Source organism: Cervus canadensis, chromosome 4 (genome assembly GCF_019320065.1).
Source record: "Cervus canadensis isolate Bull #8, Minnesota chromosome 4, ASM1932006v1, whole genome shotgun sequence".
NCBI lineage: Eukaryota > Metazoa > Chordata > Mammalia > Artiodactyla > Cervidae > Cervus > Cervus canadensis.
The window spans coordinates 2,635,088-2,655,248 of NC_057389.1; the positions used below are offsets into that span (position 1 = coordinate 2,635,088).

The window sequence follows — 20,161 nt, forward strand, 5'->3', positions numbered from 1 at the left end:
TTTTTTCTTTCAAATGAAGTATATTTGGTTTACAATGTTATGCCAATCTCTGCTATACAACACAGTGACTCAGTTATACATATATATATATATCTCCTTTTCAATATTACATGGGTGTTTTAAAACTTGAAAATATTCTCTGCATACTTAATGGTCTGTGCACTCCTATGTACATGATACATTAATTTTCAAATTACTTTAAAGATTCTTCTAGTGGGCAAAGGAGGAAACAGGTGAAATACTAAAGACAGGATTAAATTCTTCAGAGTCATGCAGTGGATCCTTCTGCAGACCTCAAAACTATTCCCCAAGAAGGTGTATTTAGAGATATATACACACACTCCTCTAATCAACTGTCCCTATATGCACTTTCTCTTGGAGGAAAGTACAGAGATGATTTAAATACAGATTCAATACTTAAAGTTTATATCATGGTTGAAATTCAGTTTTAAGTATCTTGAATCACCGTGATATTTTATTTAAGCTTATTCATCTATTCAGTATTATGTAATTTTCCCTAATAAGCTTGAATTTATTTTCCACAGTTAATACCACTTCCTCTCTATTGTATTTTCACAGTATTTTTACTGTCTAAAAGTTCTGTCTGTGAACAGAACACACTTGTTGGATAATTAGCTTTCTCATATGGGGTCCAGTACATGGCTCTTGCTCAAGGCCTCACTCATGCAACCCGTCTGTTAAAACACTTATGAGGTGAGTAAAATTGGAATGTGTCTGGATATATGATATTACCGTTAATCTTTTAGATGTGATAATGGTATTGTGATCATTATTTTTCCACAATGTCCTTATCATTCAGATACATAATGAAATGGTTATGGACAAAAACACACGCCCTCTGAGATTTGCTCCAAAATTCCAGAGGAGTGAGATGACTGGCACACAGCGGAAACAAGGCTGACCTTGACCCGATGCATGACCTTGACCCGATGCATGACCTTGAACTGATGCAAGACCTTGAATGCTGTAGCCGAGACATGGGTATTGGGAAGCAGTGGGGGGTTGGGGGAGGAATTTATGCTATTCTCAAAATTTTAGGGTGCATTTTAAATTTTCCAGAGGGGGAGAAAAAGAGCAAGAATGACAGATGAATGATTAATTTTAGAAGACTTCTCATCTAAGAAAAATGCGAGTGCAGTCTGTGGATACAAGACGTTTGTTTGCACAATTCTTGACACGCGCGCCTGCATCTGCCAGTCACACCACTAAATCACGGGCAGCAACTGAGAGAGACGGCGAGCTTTCAGCGCTAGGAGGGAGGCAGGACATCACTGGGGAATGAACATCACAACCTGGTAGGGGCGGGTTTTCAGCCACATAAAGCAATGCCTCTTTAATCCTCAATGGGTGGTAAGAAAGGGATAAGCTTAGAAATGGAACTGTAATGTAAGATAATGTTCCCCTTCAGGAATTACACTTTTACAGAAGAACTACATACTCTAGGAAATAGTAGGATGCGGGACAAAGAAACAAAGGCTGTTGTGTTAATAATGAAGGTTCACCTTCAAACACAGCATCATGATAAAGTATGTTCTCATTACCTTAACATTATACTGAGAATGAGAATTCATATAATCAAAAAGCAGCTGGTAATTCTTGAACTGATGATCCCATTCGGTGCGTTCAGTGTAGCGGAAATCATCTCCCAGCGGGGCCAGGACAACTGTGGTACGGAAAAGCTTTGACTTCTTTCGATACTGGTCCAGAAGCATCTCGGCCCTGCAACAGGAAGAGGAGTGCTACTAACAACAGTGGGGCCACTCATCACAAAGTGTGCTATAGAAAAATAAAGTACCGTACGCTCTGCCTGTGTCCTAGCTTAGCATGATTTACGAGGCAGATTTTTTTAAACTACTATACTCATTTTTATTATCCCTTTAAAATATTCATAAATTCTTTTCAGAGGGAAAAACCCCATAGCTTTTCAATGGAATATCCTTAGGGAAATAAAGTCACATGACGGCTCTGGCACACAAGGGCTGACGGCATCAGCGCCCTCCCAAAGGTCAGCCACAGAGACTGACCTCCAGACAGCCTGCGCCATAGAACAGTTTACTCCACGAAGGCAGAATTCTCATCTACATGAACTCTGAAGCTTGCTTTGACTTAATGTCCCTTTCTCTAACTTAATCTAAAATTGCCTAATTAAAAAAATAAATAAAATTGCCTAATTAAACATAGTTATTTTGAATGAAATCAATTATAGAACCATATTTCCTTTTCTAAAGGAAGAAAACCAACTCAGTCAACATCTTCCATCAATAATCTGAGTATCTGTTACAATGTCCTTCATACTGATCAACAGATACAGCTAAGGAATTTCATGAGCTATTTTGGTTTCTATCTCTCTGGGCCCTAACCCATGACTCAGAAGGACAGCTAAACACAATGTGCTCATAAGCTTCTATATTTCATTTACTTATACTCTGTAGAAAACCTTCTGGGAGACACTGAATTGGGGCCCCGTTTGAGAAAGTCTGGGAACACAAAGTAAGAGGAAGAGCTTCTGAAAGTGAAATTAAACAAGCAGATGAACCCTGAGGAGTTCTCCATATTTCTAGTGCCAGAGCTTAAAAAAACAGTGATAGATGACAAATATGCTTTTTTACTCAGTATTCCAATTTTCACTTCAAGGATTATCCAGAAGTAGATTCTAATTCATGATATAAAAATTTATGAAGAAGTCTCAAAGAACATCAACGATGGAAAGAGGCATTTTACACAAACTATGAAAAAACATTGAACTAAATTTAGAATCTCATATGCTCTTTTTATATTGATGGTCTCTGAAATTGTTCTTCAAATATTAAATTAGCAAAAGTTTAATAAGTTGGTGAGTACAATACAACCATAATATTCTTACATAACATATAATACTTAAGTTTCCTGAGATAACCATTCAATATAGAACTTAATTTTTACTAGTAATTTACTAATAGTCCATATTTTCAAAAAAACAATTTTAAATTATTACTTATAATTAAAAGGCACACATACAATGAGATTAATCACACAGGAAGATGTATAAGACCTAAAGAAATAAGAGGAAAAATATGTACATAAATCACAGATATAAGATAAAGTATAAATGAGCATCGAGCTAGATCCTCCAGGCAAGCAGCACAAAAACGCATCCCCAAGGCTTACGACTAGACACAGCACGCTTTGCGTGTCTGTGTGTGAGACACAGAGGAGGAAGGCAAGCACAGACTCCAGCGAAGCGCCTTTCTACAGAGCAGCCATCCCGCTCGCATGCTCTGCTCAGAAAGTGTCAGCGCGGGGAAGGCCAGGGGACCACGGTGCCAACCCGCTGGGGGTGGACACTCGCTGCACACGACGACCTGGTGACAGACGCACTGACCAGCATCCCAGGCAAAGACACGCCGCTGCAACTCACTCTGCGCTTACTCTGCCAGGTGAGAAAGGGCAACTTGACTGGAACAAACACCAAATCACCTGACATGCAAATCATTACCCTACCTAAAATACACAGAGAGTGAGCCACCAGTTGCTCAGCCGTGTCCAGCTCTTCCTGACCCCATGCACTAGAGCCCCCAGGCTCCTCTGTCCACGGAATTCTCCAGGCAAGAACACTGGAGCAGTTGGCCATGCCCCCCTCCAGGGGATCTTCCCGACCCGGGACTGAGCTCCAGTCTCCTGCACTGCAGGCAGATTCACCACCATCTGAGCCACCAGGGAAGCCCAAATTGTGGTACTAGAGCTAAGACCAAACTGGATAGAGAATGGAGCTTCTCTGCCCTCAAAGTAGAGAAACCTGATAAGCTAAACATACTGAATGCATCACCTGCACATTATGGTTAAAAATCGTTTTCTTTAAGGCATTAAAAAACCCAGCGCCATTACGCTGGAACGCCCGTGTTTGATCTCTGAGCATCACAAGGAGGGTGACATCTGCATGGGAAACAACCAGCAGAGCTAAGACTTCAAGACTTACAAGCTAAACAAACAAACAATCTATGTAAGCATTATATAGATTCACTCATCTCTGTGTCCCTGGTGCCTGGACGCCCTTTCAGAATCACTGGGACTGACTGAACACGGTGTGTTTTGAGTGGGGTGGGGGAGGGGTGTTGGCGTCTTTGAAGGGCTCCACGGCCATCAAGGGATTGCACAGAGCGGCTCTCGGGCACTCTCAGCAGCGCCCGAAACAGGACACGTGGGGCCTCGCGGGGATTCCCCGAGCGAGCCTGCAAGAAGCCTCCTGGTGCCCCTGACCACTGGAGTAAGAGGAGGCGTGTAAACCCCACTCAGCGGCAAACAGCCGTTCTCCCGAGAAGGCAGGCAGGGATCCCCCACCCTGACAACCCACCAGCACCCCTCTGCTACATAATGTGCTGGATTATCCTCTTACGGCTTTAAGAAGACTGCCATGCTAAGATACTTCTATGTCTGCCACAGTGAGAGGTTCACACTGGAATATTTCCTTTATGGCCACAAGGACTCACTCAGTGCAAGGAGACCCAAATCATATCTTCATCCTCACACACACTTTTTTAAAAATAGATTTTACTGAGCACAGAGCAACAATCTTACTTTATTTAAAAGCCTATATTATTTTTCTAGCAGAGTTGAGTGGCTTATATAATAACACAGTGTTTTATTTTAGTGTATTACATACCATTAATTTTACAGTGAAGAAATTACACTTTTAAAAGCACCAGAATTAGAAGTATAGGTAGCTCGGTTTAATGAGGTGCTTCCATCTTTAGGACAGTTTTCTTCTAAGAAAAAACAAGTAATTTGTTTCCTGATTTTTAATTAACAATTTTTAAGAATAAATATTCCTAATTAAAGTTTCCAGTAAGTCAAAAATGTCAGAAAAATGCAAAGACATGTATTCATCAGAGCTGGGCAGCATTCACTATTACTGAAATTGTTATTAAGGGAACAGATAATTACACTCTTTATGTGATCCATTTCAATAAATGTGTTTTTGCAATTGGGTTGCTTTTCTTACCAATTTATACCATAGAGACCATAAGTTTTATTATCAACAAAAGTATATGAAATCAATCAAACACAGTAGGAAGCTTTTATAATAAAAGCAAAGAAGATCATAATAACAGTGTATAATAGGTTACCCACCGTACACTGATCTACTATTGTTCACTTTCCATTAAGTTATAACACAGAAGACAAACAGGCAAGGCTCTGGCATTTTTCAGCTGCTTTAAATCTCGTTTGAATGAATGCCTTGAGTAAGGATAATATTGGCTACCAGAGCCCATTTATGCAACTCTTCAGCAACAAGCCACTAATGCTTACTTGTTCAAGATGCTGACTTATAAAATGCATATTTTCATACCTGTTCTGGAGATTTCCAGGATATATTGTTTCTGGAGGGACTCCCCAGGGACAACCATATCTGCCTCCAGGAAGCCGTTTGAAATCAAACTGGCAGCATATTTTAGGATCAGGTCCACAAGTGTGGGGGATGTCGTAACTGTAGAAGGGCATCATATGGCAAAAAATATCTGTGACTGATCCCAGATCTACAACAAAGAGCAATAGACCTGTGTAAATTTACAGATGTCATCCCCAAACTTTCAAAACACCAGTGCTTTACACATATACAGGGCAAGCTCCATCCTAAAGCAACAAACCCCTCTACTGGTACACACACCCCAGCAGCATCAATGCCCACCGGCCAGAAGGATGAGAGGCCAGAAGGTAGCTCAGTTTCTACCTGCATCTTCTGTCTAAACTTAACTGAAACAGTAACGCCCCATCCTAAAGCAGCATCTGCTGACCTGGAAGGATATAAATGAGAAGTTACAACCAGCTCATCCAAAGTTACAGCCACCCCTGGCTACCAGCGCTTGCCACATCTGCGTCTACCTCGGGGAACAGGGACTCTGAGAGGGACCATTAGCTGCAGAGTCCAGGTGTGAAGAAGACAAGAAGGCAGTAAAACAGGGAACTGGGAGAATAAGAGATGGAGAGGGAAGGGCTTGTGAAAATACTGGGGAAATACTCTCTCACAGTAATGAGAAATGAGTGCACTCAGGAGAGTCTGTAGAGGGCCCCTTACCAATGAAGGGCCAGTTTGACTGTTCTCCTTGGAGGCAGAGGAAAAGTAAAAATAATTTTCAAAAGCAAAGAGAAGAATCAAAGCAAACAAAAAAGATACAGAAAACGAGTACTGGTTCCCAACACAGAATTGTTTTTAACTGAAACCTCAATGCCAGTATGTGTTGACATCACTGCCCTCGAGAGGTCAGAAGCCTCCCACAAAGTAAGACTGGAGGGCTTTAACAAGAGTTGAAAGTGGGTATTTTTTTTTTTAATTCTGACCTGTAAATACCTCTTCCTCTCTACATGCAGCTCTCCAGTTCTCAGCAATGTACTGCTTTTATCAGACAGACAGACAACAAGAAAAAACAAACAAGCACCACATACATTTTAAAAATTTGAAAACAACTGCTTCACTAACAACCAGAACAAACAAAGAAGCTCACCTTAATTCCAAAACATCATTTTCAAGCAACATGTCCAAATACACTGGGTAGGTCCACCATACTATTTAGCAGCTCATTTACACATTTCAGTTTATCTGCTGCATTTGGTGGTGTTAGTCTTTTATCAAATTAGACTATAATTTTACAGGCAAGGATGTTTTCTGTATTTCTTCTTAGCATAGTATTAAGTACATAAAAGTATTAATTTTATGCCAACTGATATTTATAAGCAATAGTTTAAGTAGGGCTTCCTCAAATAAATAATCCTTTTTCTAAAAAAATTAATATGCTACTAAGCATCTGGTAAAATTATATAGGATGCAATCCCCCACAAGCTCCTGTTTTCCAGGATAAGTCAGGCAGTTAATGTGTTTCCTTTTGAAACAATAACAGTGCACACAAGAAAGATACCGTCTACATTTACAAACGATGCTACTGAAGCACTTAATGAGGGTCGAGAACACACAGAGAAGCAAGTACGACGTCATGCAGTAATGGCGGAACAGTTTTCATAATGAGCCCTTTCTTCAGATGAAATTTTACTGACAACTTGATACAGTTGGCAGCAGATGCTATAGGTTAGGGGGCCCAGGCTTTGGAAGAGCCCAGAACTGGGTTTAAATCTAGGCTTTGTACCTATTACCTGTATGATTTTTAGCAAATGGCCTCTCATTTTTGGCAAATGGCCTCCACTTTTTCACCATTTAAAAGGTCCTATAATAATAGAATCCAACTTAACGATGATTACAAAGGTTCAATGACAGAGTGAACATAAAGCATGTAACACAATGCGTGTCATAAGGACTCAATAAATAAAAATACGTAAGCAGACAAGGTGTTCTGAATTGCCTGGGGCTGGGAAAGGCAGAGGCCCCTCAGGAGGTCTGAATCCTGTCACCCCTCCTCCAGGACAGAGCTAGAGAAGCACATCCGTGGGTCCCCTGGGGAAATCAAGTGGCGCAGGACAGAGGACAGCTGTTCCAGGAGGGCAAGATGCAGGTTTTCAAAGGCAGTTCTAGCCAGACACACAGACAGGAGGGGCAGAGGGGAGAAACTCTGGCAGAACGCATGACTGGACATCAGTTCTAAAGGGGACTCCCCAGTGACTCAGTGGTAAAGGATCAGCCTGCCACGCAGGGGACGCAGCAGAGCCGTGGGTTCGAGCCCCAGGTCAGGAAGATCCCCTGGGGAAGGAAAGGGCTATGCACTCCAGGACTCTTGCCTGGAAAATTCTATGGACAGAGGAGTCCAAAAGGCTACAGCCCACGGGGTCGCAAAAACGTCCGACACGACTTAGCGACTAAGTAAACATCAGTTCTAATGCAATCAACTTTGTGGTAAAATGGGTACATTTTAAAATAGAATCAAATGAAACAATCTACCATGTTCTATAGATAAATATTTTTACCAATGCTTAAAAGACTCCTGACACAATTACATTGAAAAAATAATTATGTATATCTTTAGGCAATCTGATTCTCAAGACTGACAAGTTGAATAAAACCTGTAACAGGAAGAGGTCATAACCCCTGTGAAATAATATCTAGGTCAAGTAAGATCTTCCATTTTCATCTAACCCTACATACCCCAATTTTGTCTCCAAAAAAACTCCAGTGTTTTATGCAATGCAAAATGTTTTTTAACTGCATAATGAACTCTCTGAATAAGCATGTGAGAAAATCCAGCACGTTTTAGAAGATAAGCCATCGTTGGTGAATGTCCAAATGGATCGATAGCCCAACCAGACCGAGGTTTCACTCCTGTCAATAAAGAAAATAAGTGTCATTTTTTTAAATTGATAAATGAAAAAGAAGTCACAACACATTCAGACCCACCCGAGCTCCCTGGTCTCCTGGATTCCAAGATAAAGCGCGGCCCAGACCACCCCCGTGAGACTCCCTGCAAGACCGCCTGAGCGGAGGGTTCTGCCCAGGCGGTCCTCCCAGGCGGGGACCCACACTGGAAGGGAGCCGGCCGGAGCCAACGCGGGCGCTCTGTCATCTGACAGAGGCTAGAAAGCTGCTGCAGTCAGCGGAGCCAGAGAAACACACAGGCCCAAGGCAGCGCACCCCAGGGGCCGACAGTCCTGCCTTCTGTGGGGCTGGAGAATCCTGCAGCCTGCTCTCACAGCACACACAAAACCAACCTGAGCCACGGCAACTTGTCCTCTCCAATGCCAGCGCTAAGGGGTTTTAGGCTCTCTTTCATACTGTACAACAGTGCCAATCATCACAGAACACAGTGGCAGAACTGGCCAAAATAACTGTGCTGTTATAAGACTTTCTTAAGACACACCAATTCTGGTAAAGGACTAAAAATATACCTCAATTTCACAGAGGATAACCTATTAAAAATCAACATAATAAATGCACAGGTTAGAATTAATGAAATAAGATTATTCACTGGGGAGTTTGCAAATATTTTATTTATTCAGGATTCTCAAAGAAGGCTTCTATATGCTACCTAGACACAGATATAAGTAATCTAACTGCGCATTTTTTTCACTCAAACACCTACTTAGCACTTTCCATGTACCGAAGGCTTGGAAAGGCCCTAGGATTACACACATGAGTTAATCTTGATCCTGACTATAGCTTTATAGCTGTAGAGATGACCACACAAGGCGTTCACACAGAGCAACAGGAGAGAAAGCAGAGAGGAAGCTGCAGACACTGCAGGTGTAGCCAGCAGAGGCGACCGAGAAGGAAAAGCCGCGCTGTCAGAGAACCAAGCATACGTCGAAACTCAAAGAAGCTGCCACACGAAGTTTGCCCATTTCACACATGTGATTTACCTCCAAAAATTATACAGAAATCTTGAACCTATTTAGTAATTTTGGGGTTTTTGTGGTGGCATAGGTTTAGCAATTCTGAAACTTTCATGAATTCCAAGACTGAGCAAATTAATTAGCTTAAAGTAGCCAGGTTTTATATTTTGAGAGAAGGAACTACAAAATAGTTCCTGTAAATCTGAGAGTAGAATGGACCCTATAATACTGAATTGAAACAGGAGATAGTAATACTAACTTATGAATAAATATACAAATAAACACACAAACATATATATACATTTAAACAAACTATACATATATACTATATCCACATCTCCTAGCTCCAGCAACTAGGAAGGCCTAAGATGCAGTAATACTCAGTATCAATTAGCAGAACTTTGCTTCCATAGATTTTGACCTCTAAATGCTAATGCCCCTATAAAAATAACCTCAAAGACACAGCTTAATTTCAAGCTGGGAGACTGGGAAAGTAGCAGAGATAACCCTAGAACAAGATTTCTTTGGGGCATAAAGTAAAGAAATAGCCAAAGAGTCATGGAACACACATTAATCATAAAAAATAAACCAGGAGATAGCTTGAAGGGCTTCCATTGGCCAAGATGTGGGACAACTGGGGCAGCAGATAAAGAATAGTAGTAACTGGACTAGAACCCACTGAATAAAATAAAACCCACAAGCTCACAAATAAGAAATAAAAAAGAAAGCTCTTCCTTTTAGTAAAATGCTAACAAATAATTAGGTCTTCCCCGGCTCAGCAGTAAAGAATCGCCTGCTAATGCAAGAGATGTGGGTTCGATCCCCGGGTCGGGAAGATCCCTGGAGAAGGAAATGGCAACCCTCTCCAGTGTCCTGCCTGGGAAACCCCATGGACAGAGGAGCCTGGTGGGCTACAGTCCCTGGGGTCACAAAAGGGTCAGACGTAGCGACTAAACAACAACAAAACTAATAGTTACAGAAGGAATGGTGGAGTTAGAGAGTCATCCACAGACCCTAAAACTAAGATACTGACGTTTGATGAGGAATTCTGCCTATTCTCAGTGTGTCCCCCACAAAGGGGGGTGTAAAGCACAGGGAAGAAGCCTAAGGCGTGACTGGTCACAGACGGCAGCACCGACGCGGGAACAGAGAGATGGCGCGCTTTCCGATAGGACGCACTGGGCCCACAGAAAACGACCGCGGTGATATTCTAGGAAAGTCAGTAGACTTGGTTATACTACGTACACGGATCAGACAGATAAATGACCTGAAGCTAACGATAAGGGAAAAAACTCAAACTGAGAGATGTTTTACAACAGACGTCTGACCTCCTCAAAAATATCAAGGTTAAGAAATCCAGAGAAAGGCTGAGGGAGTGTTCCAGGTTAAGGAGACAAAAAGACGTGACAACTAGAGGTAATACATGATCCTGGTCTGGGAAAGGAATAAACAGCAGCTTTTATTGAAGAATATTACTAAGACAATTGACAAGATTTGAATATACTGTGAACTAGATTGTGGTATCATTATTAACACTCCTGATTTGAAAACTATCTTCTGCTTATCTTAGAAACCATCTCTGTTTCTTAGGAAATAACACTATGAAATACTGAGACATGAAGGGACAAGATGTCTCCCACTTACTGTCAAATGGTTCAAAAAAAACACACATGTGAATCTAACTAGTCATCCCTTGGTATCCAAGAGAGATTGGTTCCAGGACTCCTAAAGAAACCAAAATCCTTGGATGTCAAGTTCCTTATATAAAATGGTATATCTGCATATAACCTACACACATCCTATTGCATATAGGCATACCTCAGAGATATTGAGGATTTACTTCCAGACCACTGCAATAAAGAGAGTATCGCAATAAAATGTTACCCAGTACATATAAAAGTTATGTTTACATAGTCTCTTAAGTGTACAAGAGCATTATGTCTAAAAAACTGTACATACTTCAGATAAAAGAAACTATATGCAGAGAATAGAGAACCCCTGCACTGCTGGTGGGAATGTAAGTTGGTACAGTCACTGTAGTAAACAGTACAGAAAATTCTGGAAAAATTAAAAAGAGAACTACCATATGACCTGCAATTCCACACCTGGGAGTTAATCTAAAGAAAACAAAAACACTAATTTGAAAAGATGCATGGACCCCCACATTCACAGCAGCATTATTTACAGTAGCCAAGATACCAAAGCAACCTAAGTGTCCATAAGTGGGTCAGTGGGTACATATACATACCCACACATGTACGCATAGACACGTACACATAGGTATGCATACACACAAATATACAATAGAACCCTATTCAGGCATATAAAAGAACGAAATCATGTCATTTTTGACAACATTTATCAGGCTTGAGGCCATTTTCCCTCTGAAATAGAGAAAGACAAAAAATGTATGATTACACTTACATGTGGAAACTAAAAAACAAATGAACAACAAAACAGAAATAGAGTCACAGATACACAGAATAAACAGGTGGTTTCCAGAAGGGAGGAGACTGCCAAGAAGAAAGAAATAGGTGAGGAGATTAAGAGGCACAAACTTCCAGCTGCAAAGTAAGTCATGTGATCCCATATCTGAAATGTATGGAAATACAGAGTCACAACGTTGTATATGAGGAACATAACGCTGCAGATAAATTATACTTCAGAAGCGGCACACTCAAAGAAAAAGAGATCAGATCTGGGGTTACCAAAGGTGGGAGTGGGAGAAGAAGGGACTGAATGAAGGTAGTCAAAAGGCGCAAGCCTCCAGGTACAAGATATGTAAGCACCAGGAATGTAACGCTGCGGGCCACTGAAGTCCGATCCTTCGCAACCCGAGGGACTGCTGTGCGCCAGGCTCCTCTGTGCCCCCCTCTCCCCCAGACTGTGCTCACACCCATGTCCATCGAGTTGGTGACGCTATCTAACCATCTCACCCTCTGCCGCCCCTTCTCCTTCTGCCTTCAGGCTTCCCCAGAATCAGGGCTCTTCCAGTGAGTTGGCTTCCCTTGCGGCTCAGTGATGAAGAACTCGCCAGCCAGGGCAGGAGATGCGGGCTCAGTCCCTGGGTCGGGAAGATGCCCTGGAGGAGGAAATGGCAGCCCACTCCAGTATTCTTGCCTGGGAAATCCCATGGACGGAGGAGCCTGGCAGGCTACAGTACGTAAGGCTCCAAGAGCCGGACGTGACTTGGCGGCTAAACAAGAAAGAGGATCAGCACTTTGACCAACCTTGCCACAGGTTTGCAGGGGTGTAAGTGCAACACAATCAACGCAGTGAACACTGCCGTGTGTCACACATGGAAGCTGTGGAGAGAGGTGAATCTCAAGGGTGCTCCTGACAAGTAAAACTCTTCTTCTGTTTAATTTTCCATCCATATCAGATGACACATTCGCTAAACTTATTGAGATAATCTTTTCATGACATATGTAAGTCAAATTATGATTTGCTGTATACCTTAAACGTAAATAATTCAGTACCTCAATCATATCTCAATAAAACTTGAAGAAAAACAGAACAAAGTAAAACTTTATTGCTAAAATTGCTAACCATCCTCTGAGCCTTCTCCAAGTCTGGCTCCTTTTGCAATAGTAAAAGATCACTGATCACAGCTCACCCTCACAAGTATAATAACAATGAAAAAGTCTGAAACATTTGCTAGAATTACCAAAATGCGACACAGAGACACGGAGTGAACAAATGCTGCTGGGATAATGACACCAGCAAACTTGCTCAACAGGGGCTGTGACAAACCCTCAGGCCATAACAGACCTGGCATCTGTGCAGCACAGTAAAGCAAGGCATGCTTGTGATTTAAATCACATCCAGATCACACATAATATTTAAAACAATATAAGTGCTATGCAAATAGTTATAAATACAATGTAAATACTATTAGGATGGTGCAAAAGTAATTGCTGTTTTGCATTGTTGAACTTTGCCCATTTGATACTGGCATACATTCTTAAACGTGGTTATGTTTGTTATACATTATTTTAATGCGCATTTCTCGCTTTACGTTTTTGCTAATAACTTATTACTTGCTGTTTGTTTTATATGTATTTTATTTGTTTGTTTGTTTTATATGTATTTTAAATGATGCGAGACTAAAAGCAAATCTGAACTCTTGTTCAAGTTCAAAATGGGTCATAAAGCCGCAGAGACAGCTCACAAGCTCAACAATGCACCTGAGGCAGCGACCGCTCATCCACGTGCAGTGCGGTGGTTCAACCAGTTCTGCAGAGGACACGGCGGCTGGACGTGGGAAGCTGACCGTGACCGGCTGGGAGCAGCTGTCAGAGCTGACCCTCCTACAGTCACCCGAGAAGGGCCAGAGAACTCAGCGCCAACCATGCTACGGTCCTCTGGCATTGAAGCAAACTGGGAAGGTGAAAAAGCTCAGTAAGTGGGTAACTCATGAGCTGACCACAAATCAAAAAAAAATAAACTTTATTTTGAAGTGTCATCTTCTCTCATTCTACACAACAAACCATTTCTTGATCAGACTGTGATGGGCAAAAAAAAGTATGACAACCGGTGAAGACCAGCTCAGCGGTTGGACTGAGAAGTTCCAGAGCGCTTCCCAAAACCAAAGTTGCATCGAAAACAGGGTCACGGTCACTGTTTGTGCAACTGCTGATGGTCTGACACACTACGGCTCTCTGAATGCCGGCAAAATCGCTACTTCTGAGAAGTATGCTCAGCAAATCCACGAGAGACACCAGGAACCCCAATGCCTGCAGCCAGCATTGGCCGACAGAAAGCACCCAGTTCTTCTCCACAACAAGGCCTGATCGCACGTCACACAATTCACGCATCAAAAGTTGAACAAATTGGACTATGAAGTTTTGCCTCATCTGCCATATTCACCTGACCTGTCGCCAACTGACTACCACTTCATCAAGCACCACGACAACTCTCAGCAGGGAAAACACCTCCATAACCAGCAGGATACAGAAAGTGCTTTCCAAGAGCTCGTCAAATCTCGAAGCACACATTTTTATGTTACAGGAATAAACAAACTTATCATTGGCAAAAATGTGTTGATTGTAATGGTTTCTATTTTGATTAAAAAAAAAATGTGTTTGAGCCTAGTTATAATGATTTAAAATTCAGGGTTTGAAACCACAATTACTCTTGCAGCAACCTAATATTTAAGCAACTGCCAGGCGTGGCAAATTCAAGTTTTGCTGTTTGGAACTTACCAGAAAATTTTTTTTCCATTATTTTACATTCATGGTTGGTTGAATCATCAGATGCAGTATCAGGAAGCATTTAACAAGAGGCTTCCTGTGTGCTGTTCTGGATCTGTAAGGAACCCTCTGGCCCTTATTAATTCCTGATTATTCAGGAATCCAGGCATTTCTCATTACGGTGATAAGTACCCTCTTCCTTTTTATGACCCATACGGTAAAAAGTGATTGTTTGCAACTCTCTCTTTGATAGGGATAGCATTATGTTTTGTAAATCTGGAATTTTCATATTTATCTTTGCTGAGAATAACTACCTTGTAAGACAGTATATATGCCCACACCATGTTGATTAAAACACCTTTGCTCCATCAGAGCTTGGATCCCCGTGTCTTTCTTTCTTTCCCTCTCTCTCTCTTTCAGGCTAATTCCTTAGAGCGCGGAGGCCCGCTGAGCTTACTTTCTTACCCGGGGGTCTAAGCCCCTCTCGAGAAGGCGCCTGTGCCTTCACCCACTCGAGAGGGCGCCCGGTGCCTACGTGCAGCAGTGTAAGCTCTAAGAACAGGGCTCTGTTGGCTTTCCGCGTAAACCAGGGGATGTCAGCCTCTTTCTCTCTCTCTCTTTCTCATCGTCGACTCCAGACCACCAGGTTCCGGTCCATTAAAGGACCGACAGTGCAGAACCAGTGAATGTGGAGAGTCAACTCTTCAGTATAAATAGGAGTCCTTCCCTAATACTAGCATGCAACTCTTTACAAATTTGAAATTAAATCAAATTAAGCTATAAAATGTGGAGAAGGCAATGGCAACCCACTCCAGTACTCTTGCCTGGAAAATCCCATGGATGGAGGAGCCTGGTAGACTGCAGTCCATGGGGTCGCAAAGTCAGACACGACTAAGCGACTTCGCTTTGACTTTTCACTTTCCTGCACTGGAGAAGGAAATGGCAACCCACTCCAGTGTTCTTGCCTGGAGAGTCCCAGTGACGGGGGAGCCCAGTGGGCTGCCGTCTATGGGGTTGCACAGAGTCGAACACGACTGAAGTGACTTAGCAGCAGCAGCAGCAGCAAGCTATAAAACGATTCAGGTTGATGTATGGCAAAAACCACCACAATACCGTAAAGTAATTATCCTTCAATTAAAATAATTAAAAAAAAAAACAAAAACGGAGTATATATTGTCCAGGGCTTCCCTGGTGGCTCAGAGGGTAAAGCATCTGCCTACAAAAGGGGAGACCTGGGTTCAATGCCTGGGTTGGGAAGATCCCCTGGAGAAGGAAATGGCAACCCACTCCAGGATTCTTGCCTGGAGAATCCCATAGACAGAGGAGCCTGGTGCAGGCTACAGTCCACGGGGTCACAAAGAATCGGACACAACCAAGCGACTTCACTTCTTCACATATTGTCCAGAATAACAAGGGCAGAATAAGCTTACAAACAAGAGTAAAAACCAACATGAAAAGTTACAGTGATGTCTGAGATTTTATCATCACCAGTGATCTTTTCCAATCAAAATCACCTGATACACAGGATAGAGCAACTTAACCTAGCTGCAACAGATTAAAGAACCCCTGAGATGTCATGACAGAGAAAAGAGAGAATTTTTAAAAACTGATATGAAAGGAGATGAAAGCTACAGAGAGACTTAGAGGGAAACCCAGTATCCTGCCAGGATTCTTCTTGGTATAAGTAAATATTTTTAAAAGGGGATAAGTGACAAATTTTAGGGAAAACGCAGTATAAGAAAAATCCAAAATTTAAAAAGAGGGCACATGTGTCAATAAAACCAGGAAAGATTTTGTGTTTTCACGTAAGAATAAGATTGTTAAAATACATAAAAGTAAAAGCAAGAAAAGTTGCAGGAAATAATCATTAAAAAGAGTAAAACATACCACTTAAGTATTGGCAAATCTAATAGACTTAAAATCAAAACATGAGCAATATGAATAACATAATTAATAAAATTGGATCATTTCAAATATATTTAATATTAGAACTTAAGAGAAGTAAGAGAACAGTTTCAAAACGCATATTTTAGGCAGAAGATAACCTTAAAAACTCAAATTTAAAGTTTCTAATGATCAGTTTTATATAATAAAACTTATAAAAACAGAAATTAACAACCAAAGACTAAATTATTTTAAAAAGTATCCCAAAACCAAATGTAAAAACAGTGTCCAAAACAAGCTGCTCCAAACTGTTTAGAAAACAAAACTGAGGAGACGACAAGATCCAGTCACAGCTACAATAAGGAAATTAATATCCTCAAGTGTGTTCACTGAACTCCACTCCGAGGCATACATCCAAAAAAATGAAAGCTTTTGTCCTCATAAAAACTTACACAAATGTGCATAGCAGCATTACCCAGAGTAGCTAAAAAGAACAATCTAAATGCCCATTAGCTGAAGGTGAAAAAACAGTGGATAAACAAATATGGTATATCCATACAATAGGATATTATTCAGTCATAAAAAGGAATAAATGACTGATACATGCTATGGATAAACCTTGGAAACATTATGCCAAGTAAAAAAGTTAGTCACAAAAGGCCTCACTGAATGATTCCATTCATGTGAAATGTCCAGAACAGTCAAACTCTGTGTGTGTATGTGTGTGTGTATGTGTGTGTCTGTGTGTGTGTGTGTGTGTGTATGTGTGTGTGTGTGTGTGTGTGTATAAACCTTGAAAACATTATGCCAAGTAAAAAAGTTAGTCACAAAAGGCCTCGTTGTATGAGGCCATTCATGTGAAATATCCAGAACAGTCAAACTGTGTGTGTGTGTGTGTGTGTGTATGTGTGTGTATGTGTGTGTGTGTGTGTGTCTGTGTGTGTGTGTGGATAAACCTTGAAAACATTATGCCAAGTAAAAAAGTTAGTCTCAAAAGGCCTCATTGTATGATTCCATTCATGTGAAATGTCCAGAACAGTCAAACTGTGTGTCTGTGTGTGTGTGTATGTGAGTGTGTATGTGTGTGTGTGTGTGTCTCTGTATGTGTGTGTGTCTGTGTGTCTGTGTGTGTATGTGAGTATGTATGTGTGTCTGTGTGTGTGTATGTGTGTGTCTGTGTGTGTGTGTCTGTATGTGTATTTGTGTGTGTGTATGTGTATGTGTGTCTGTGTGTATGTCTGTGTATGTGTGTGTCTGTGTGTGTATGTGTGTGTATTTGTGTGTATGTGTGTCTGTGTGTATGTATGTGTGTGTGTGTCTGTGTGTATGTGTGTATGTGTGTGTGTGTATATGTGTGTGTGTCTGTGTATGTGTGTGTGTGTGTTTGTGTGTATGTTTGTGTCTGTGTGTGTCTGTGTGTAAGTGTGTGTGTGTGTGTGTGCATGTGTGTGTATGTGTATGTGTGTGTGTCTGCATATGTATCTGTGTGTGTGTGTGTCTGTGTATGTGTATATGTGTGTGTGTGTGTGTATGTGTGTGTGTTTGTGTGTATCTGTGTCTGTGTGTGTATGTGTGTAAGTGTGTGTATGTATGTGTCTGTGTGTGTCTGCGTGTGTGTGTGTGTATGTGTGTGTGTGTATGTGTATGTGTATGTGTGTGTGCTCCACTCAGGAGATCAGTGGTAACCTGAGCCTAGGACAGAGAAGGAAGGAGTCAGAAAGGGGTGTGACTATTAATGAACAAGACGTTCCTTTTGGGGATGTTGATAAAGTTCTGAAACAGATGGTAGTTACGGCTACACAACTCTGTGACAACACCAAAAACTACTGTACACTTTAACTGAGTGAATTTTATGGTATGTAAAGTAACAGTTACTTATAATACAATAAGAAAAAAGTCTACGCTGAACAAAAGAAGTCAGACCCAAAAGCCTTATCCCTTAAACAAGTGAAAATAATCTACAGTGATAGCGACACAGAGCACTTGGCTGCAGGGAGAAATTCGGGGGGTGGGGGAATGAGGGAACTTTCTAGAATGATGAAAACGGGGTTACATGGGTATATATATCTGTCAGAACTCTACAGTTAAGACTTATATGTTGCACTGCATGTAAATTACACATTCATAAAAGCTAAACATAAAGAAAAAATATACAAAATCCACTTACTGCAGTCTTTACAAAATTCTCTTAATGGGAAAAGTTTCAATTCCCTGGAAGACTATAAAAAGGCACCTGGAACAGTTCTTTGCTCAAAAAGACAAGAAGTTTTGGGAAAACAGAATTATAAAGTTGCATGAAAAATGGCAGAAGGTAGTGGAACAAAACGGTGAATACTTTGTTCAATAAGGTTCCTGATTTAAAAAGAAAGTGTCTTTTATTTTTATTTAAAAACTGAAGGAAATTCTTGGCCAACTCAATATTTAAGAAAAGTGACACTAAGTAGGGGGTCCCTAAGTCCACCCCCAGACTTCTTTATTTAAGAAAACTTTTGGCACTCAACATAAAGTCCCACTCACAGCTGTGATTTATCATAGTGAAAAGATACAAAGAAAGATGAGCTAACACAAAAGGCACGCAGGGCCGGGTCTACAGGAAAGCAGGCCGAGCTTCTGAGAGCTCCGCTCCGACGCGCCACCCAGACGGAGGCAGTGACCGCAGCAGTGGACGCTGACGCCGCCGGGCAGGCGGCCAGCCACAGCCGCTCGCCAGAGGCGGTGCCCGAGCTTTCCCCTGGGTCCGGCCACGGGGGTACTCCGTCCAGTTCATAATGCGATTCGACCCCCAGAAGGAAGACAAGTGTTCATCATATACTACACTGGTTTTACAAGCAGTTTAAACGCAGTGAGGTACTCATCACTGAAGACTTCAGCTCTTCAGACGCCCACCAAAGACCAGCTCTGCAAGCAAGGCCTTTCTGGGGGAGCAGCGTCTGAGCTGCCGTGCCGACTCTTCTCAGCACAGTGCGGCGTCCGCAGCTCACTCTGCGGGAACCACAACAGTAACCACAAGGAAAGAGAAGGAGGTGAGGCAGAAGTGTCAAAATGTCAGTAACCGGTGGGTGTCATCGGGGGCGTTGTGGGAGTTCTTTGTAGTACTCGTACAATGCTAATATTTGAAATTATTCCAAAATTAAAAGTCTATATTAGTGGGGTGGGAGTGTTTCATTTCTAACAGAATATTTTTAAAATATTTTAAAATAATAAAATATCTAGAAATAATTTCAATTACAAATGTATATTTACTATAAACTACAAAATTGTACTGAGAAATATTTGAACACAGTTACACACACGCTGTTTGCTGTTGTTTCAGTCATTAAGTCTTTTGTGAGCCCATGGACTGCAGCCTGCCAGACAGACTCCTCTGTCCCTGGGACTTCCCAGGCAAGAACACTGGGCCGGTTGCCATTTCCTTCTTCAGGGGACCTTCCTGACTCAGGGATCAGACCCACGTCTCCTGCACTGGCAGGCAGATTTTTCACTACTGAGCCACCAGGGAAGCCCCATATACCACGATGCAGAATGCAAACATCATATATCACAAAGATTTCAATTAGTCCCATGTTCTTATGAGTTGTATGAACTGATTTTATCAGTTCAGGATCTTTCTTCCCCTTACAGGACCCATTCACCTGGTTCAAGTGAGGCTGAACCTCAAACCTCTCTTTCCTCGAGACCATTTCCATCAAACGAACCAGGTCTCAGTGATTTCAGCTCTTATACCTCTGGCCACAATAAACTGACTCAGAAATAAGCATCTAACCCAAAGCAGGCCAGTTAGATAAGGTATTAATCGCAGACGACTCCTGTTAGACTAC

General features: G+C 41.6%; 1 protein-coding gene across 1 annotated transcript in view; it reads right to left on the reverse strand.

The window, feature by feature from the left end:
* Positions 1-20,161, reverse strand: part of MAN2A1 (mannosidase alpha class 2A member 1) — a 215,115-nt gene that overhangs the window by 118,934 nt on the left and 76,020 nt on the right. The window contains exons 6-8 of the mRNA XM_043464497.1: positions 8,087-8,260; positions 5,348-5,534; positions 1,563-1,740 (exon numbers count right to left, since the gene is read on the reverse strand). Coding sequence (XP_043320432.1) covers positions 1,563-1,740; positions 5,348-5,534; positions 8,087-8,260 — 539 coding nt within the window. The remainder of the gene's footprint in view (positions 1-1,562; positions 1,741-5,347; positions 5,535-8,086; positions 8,261-20,161) is intronic.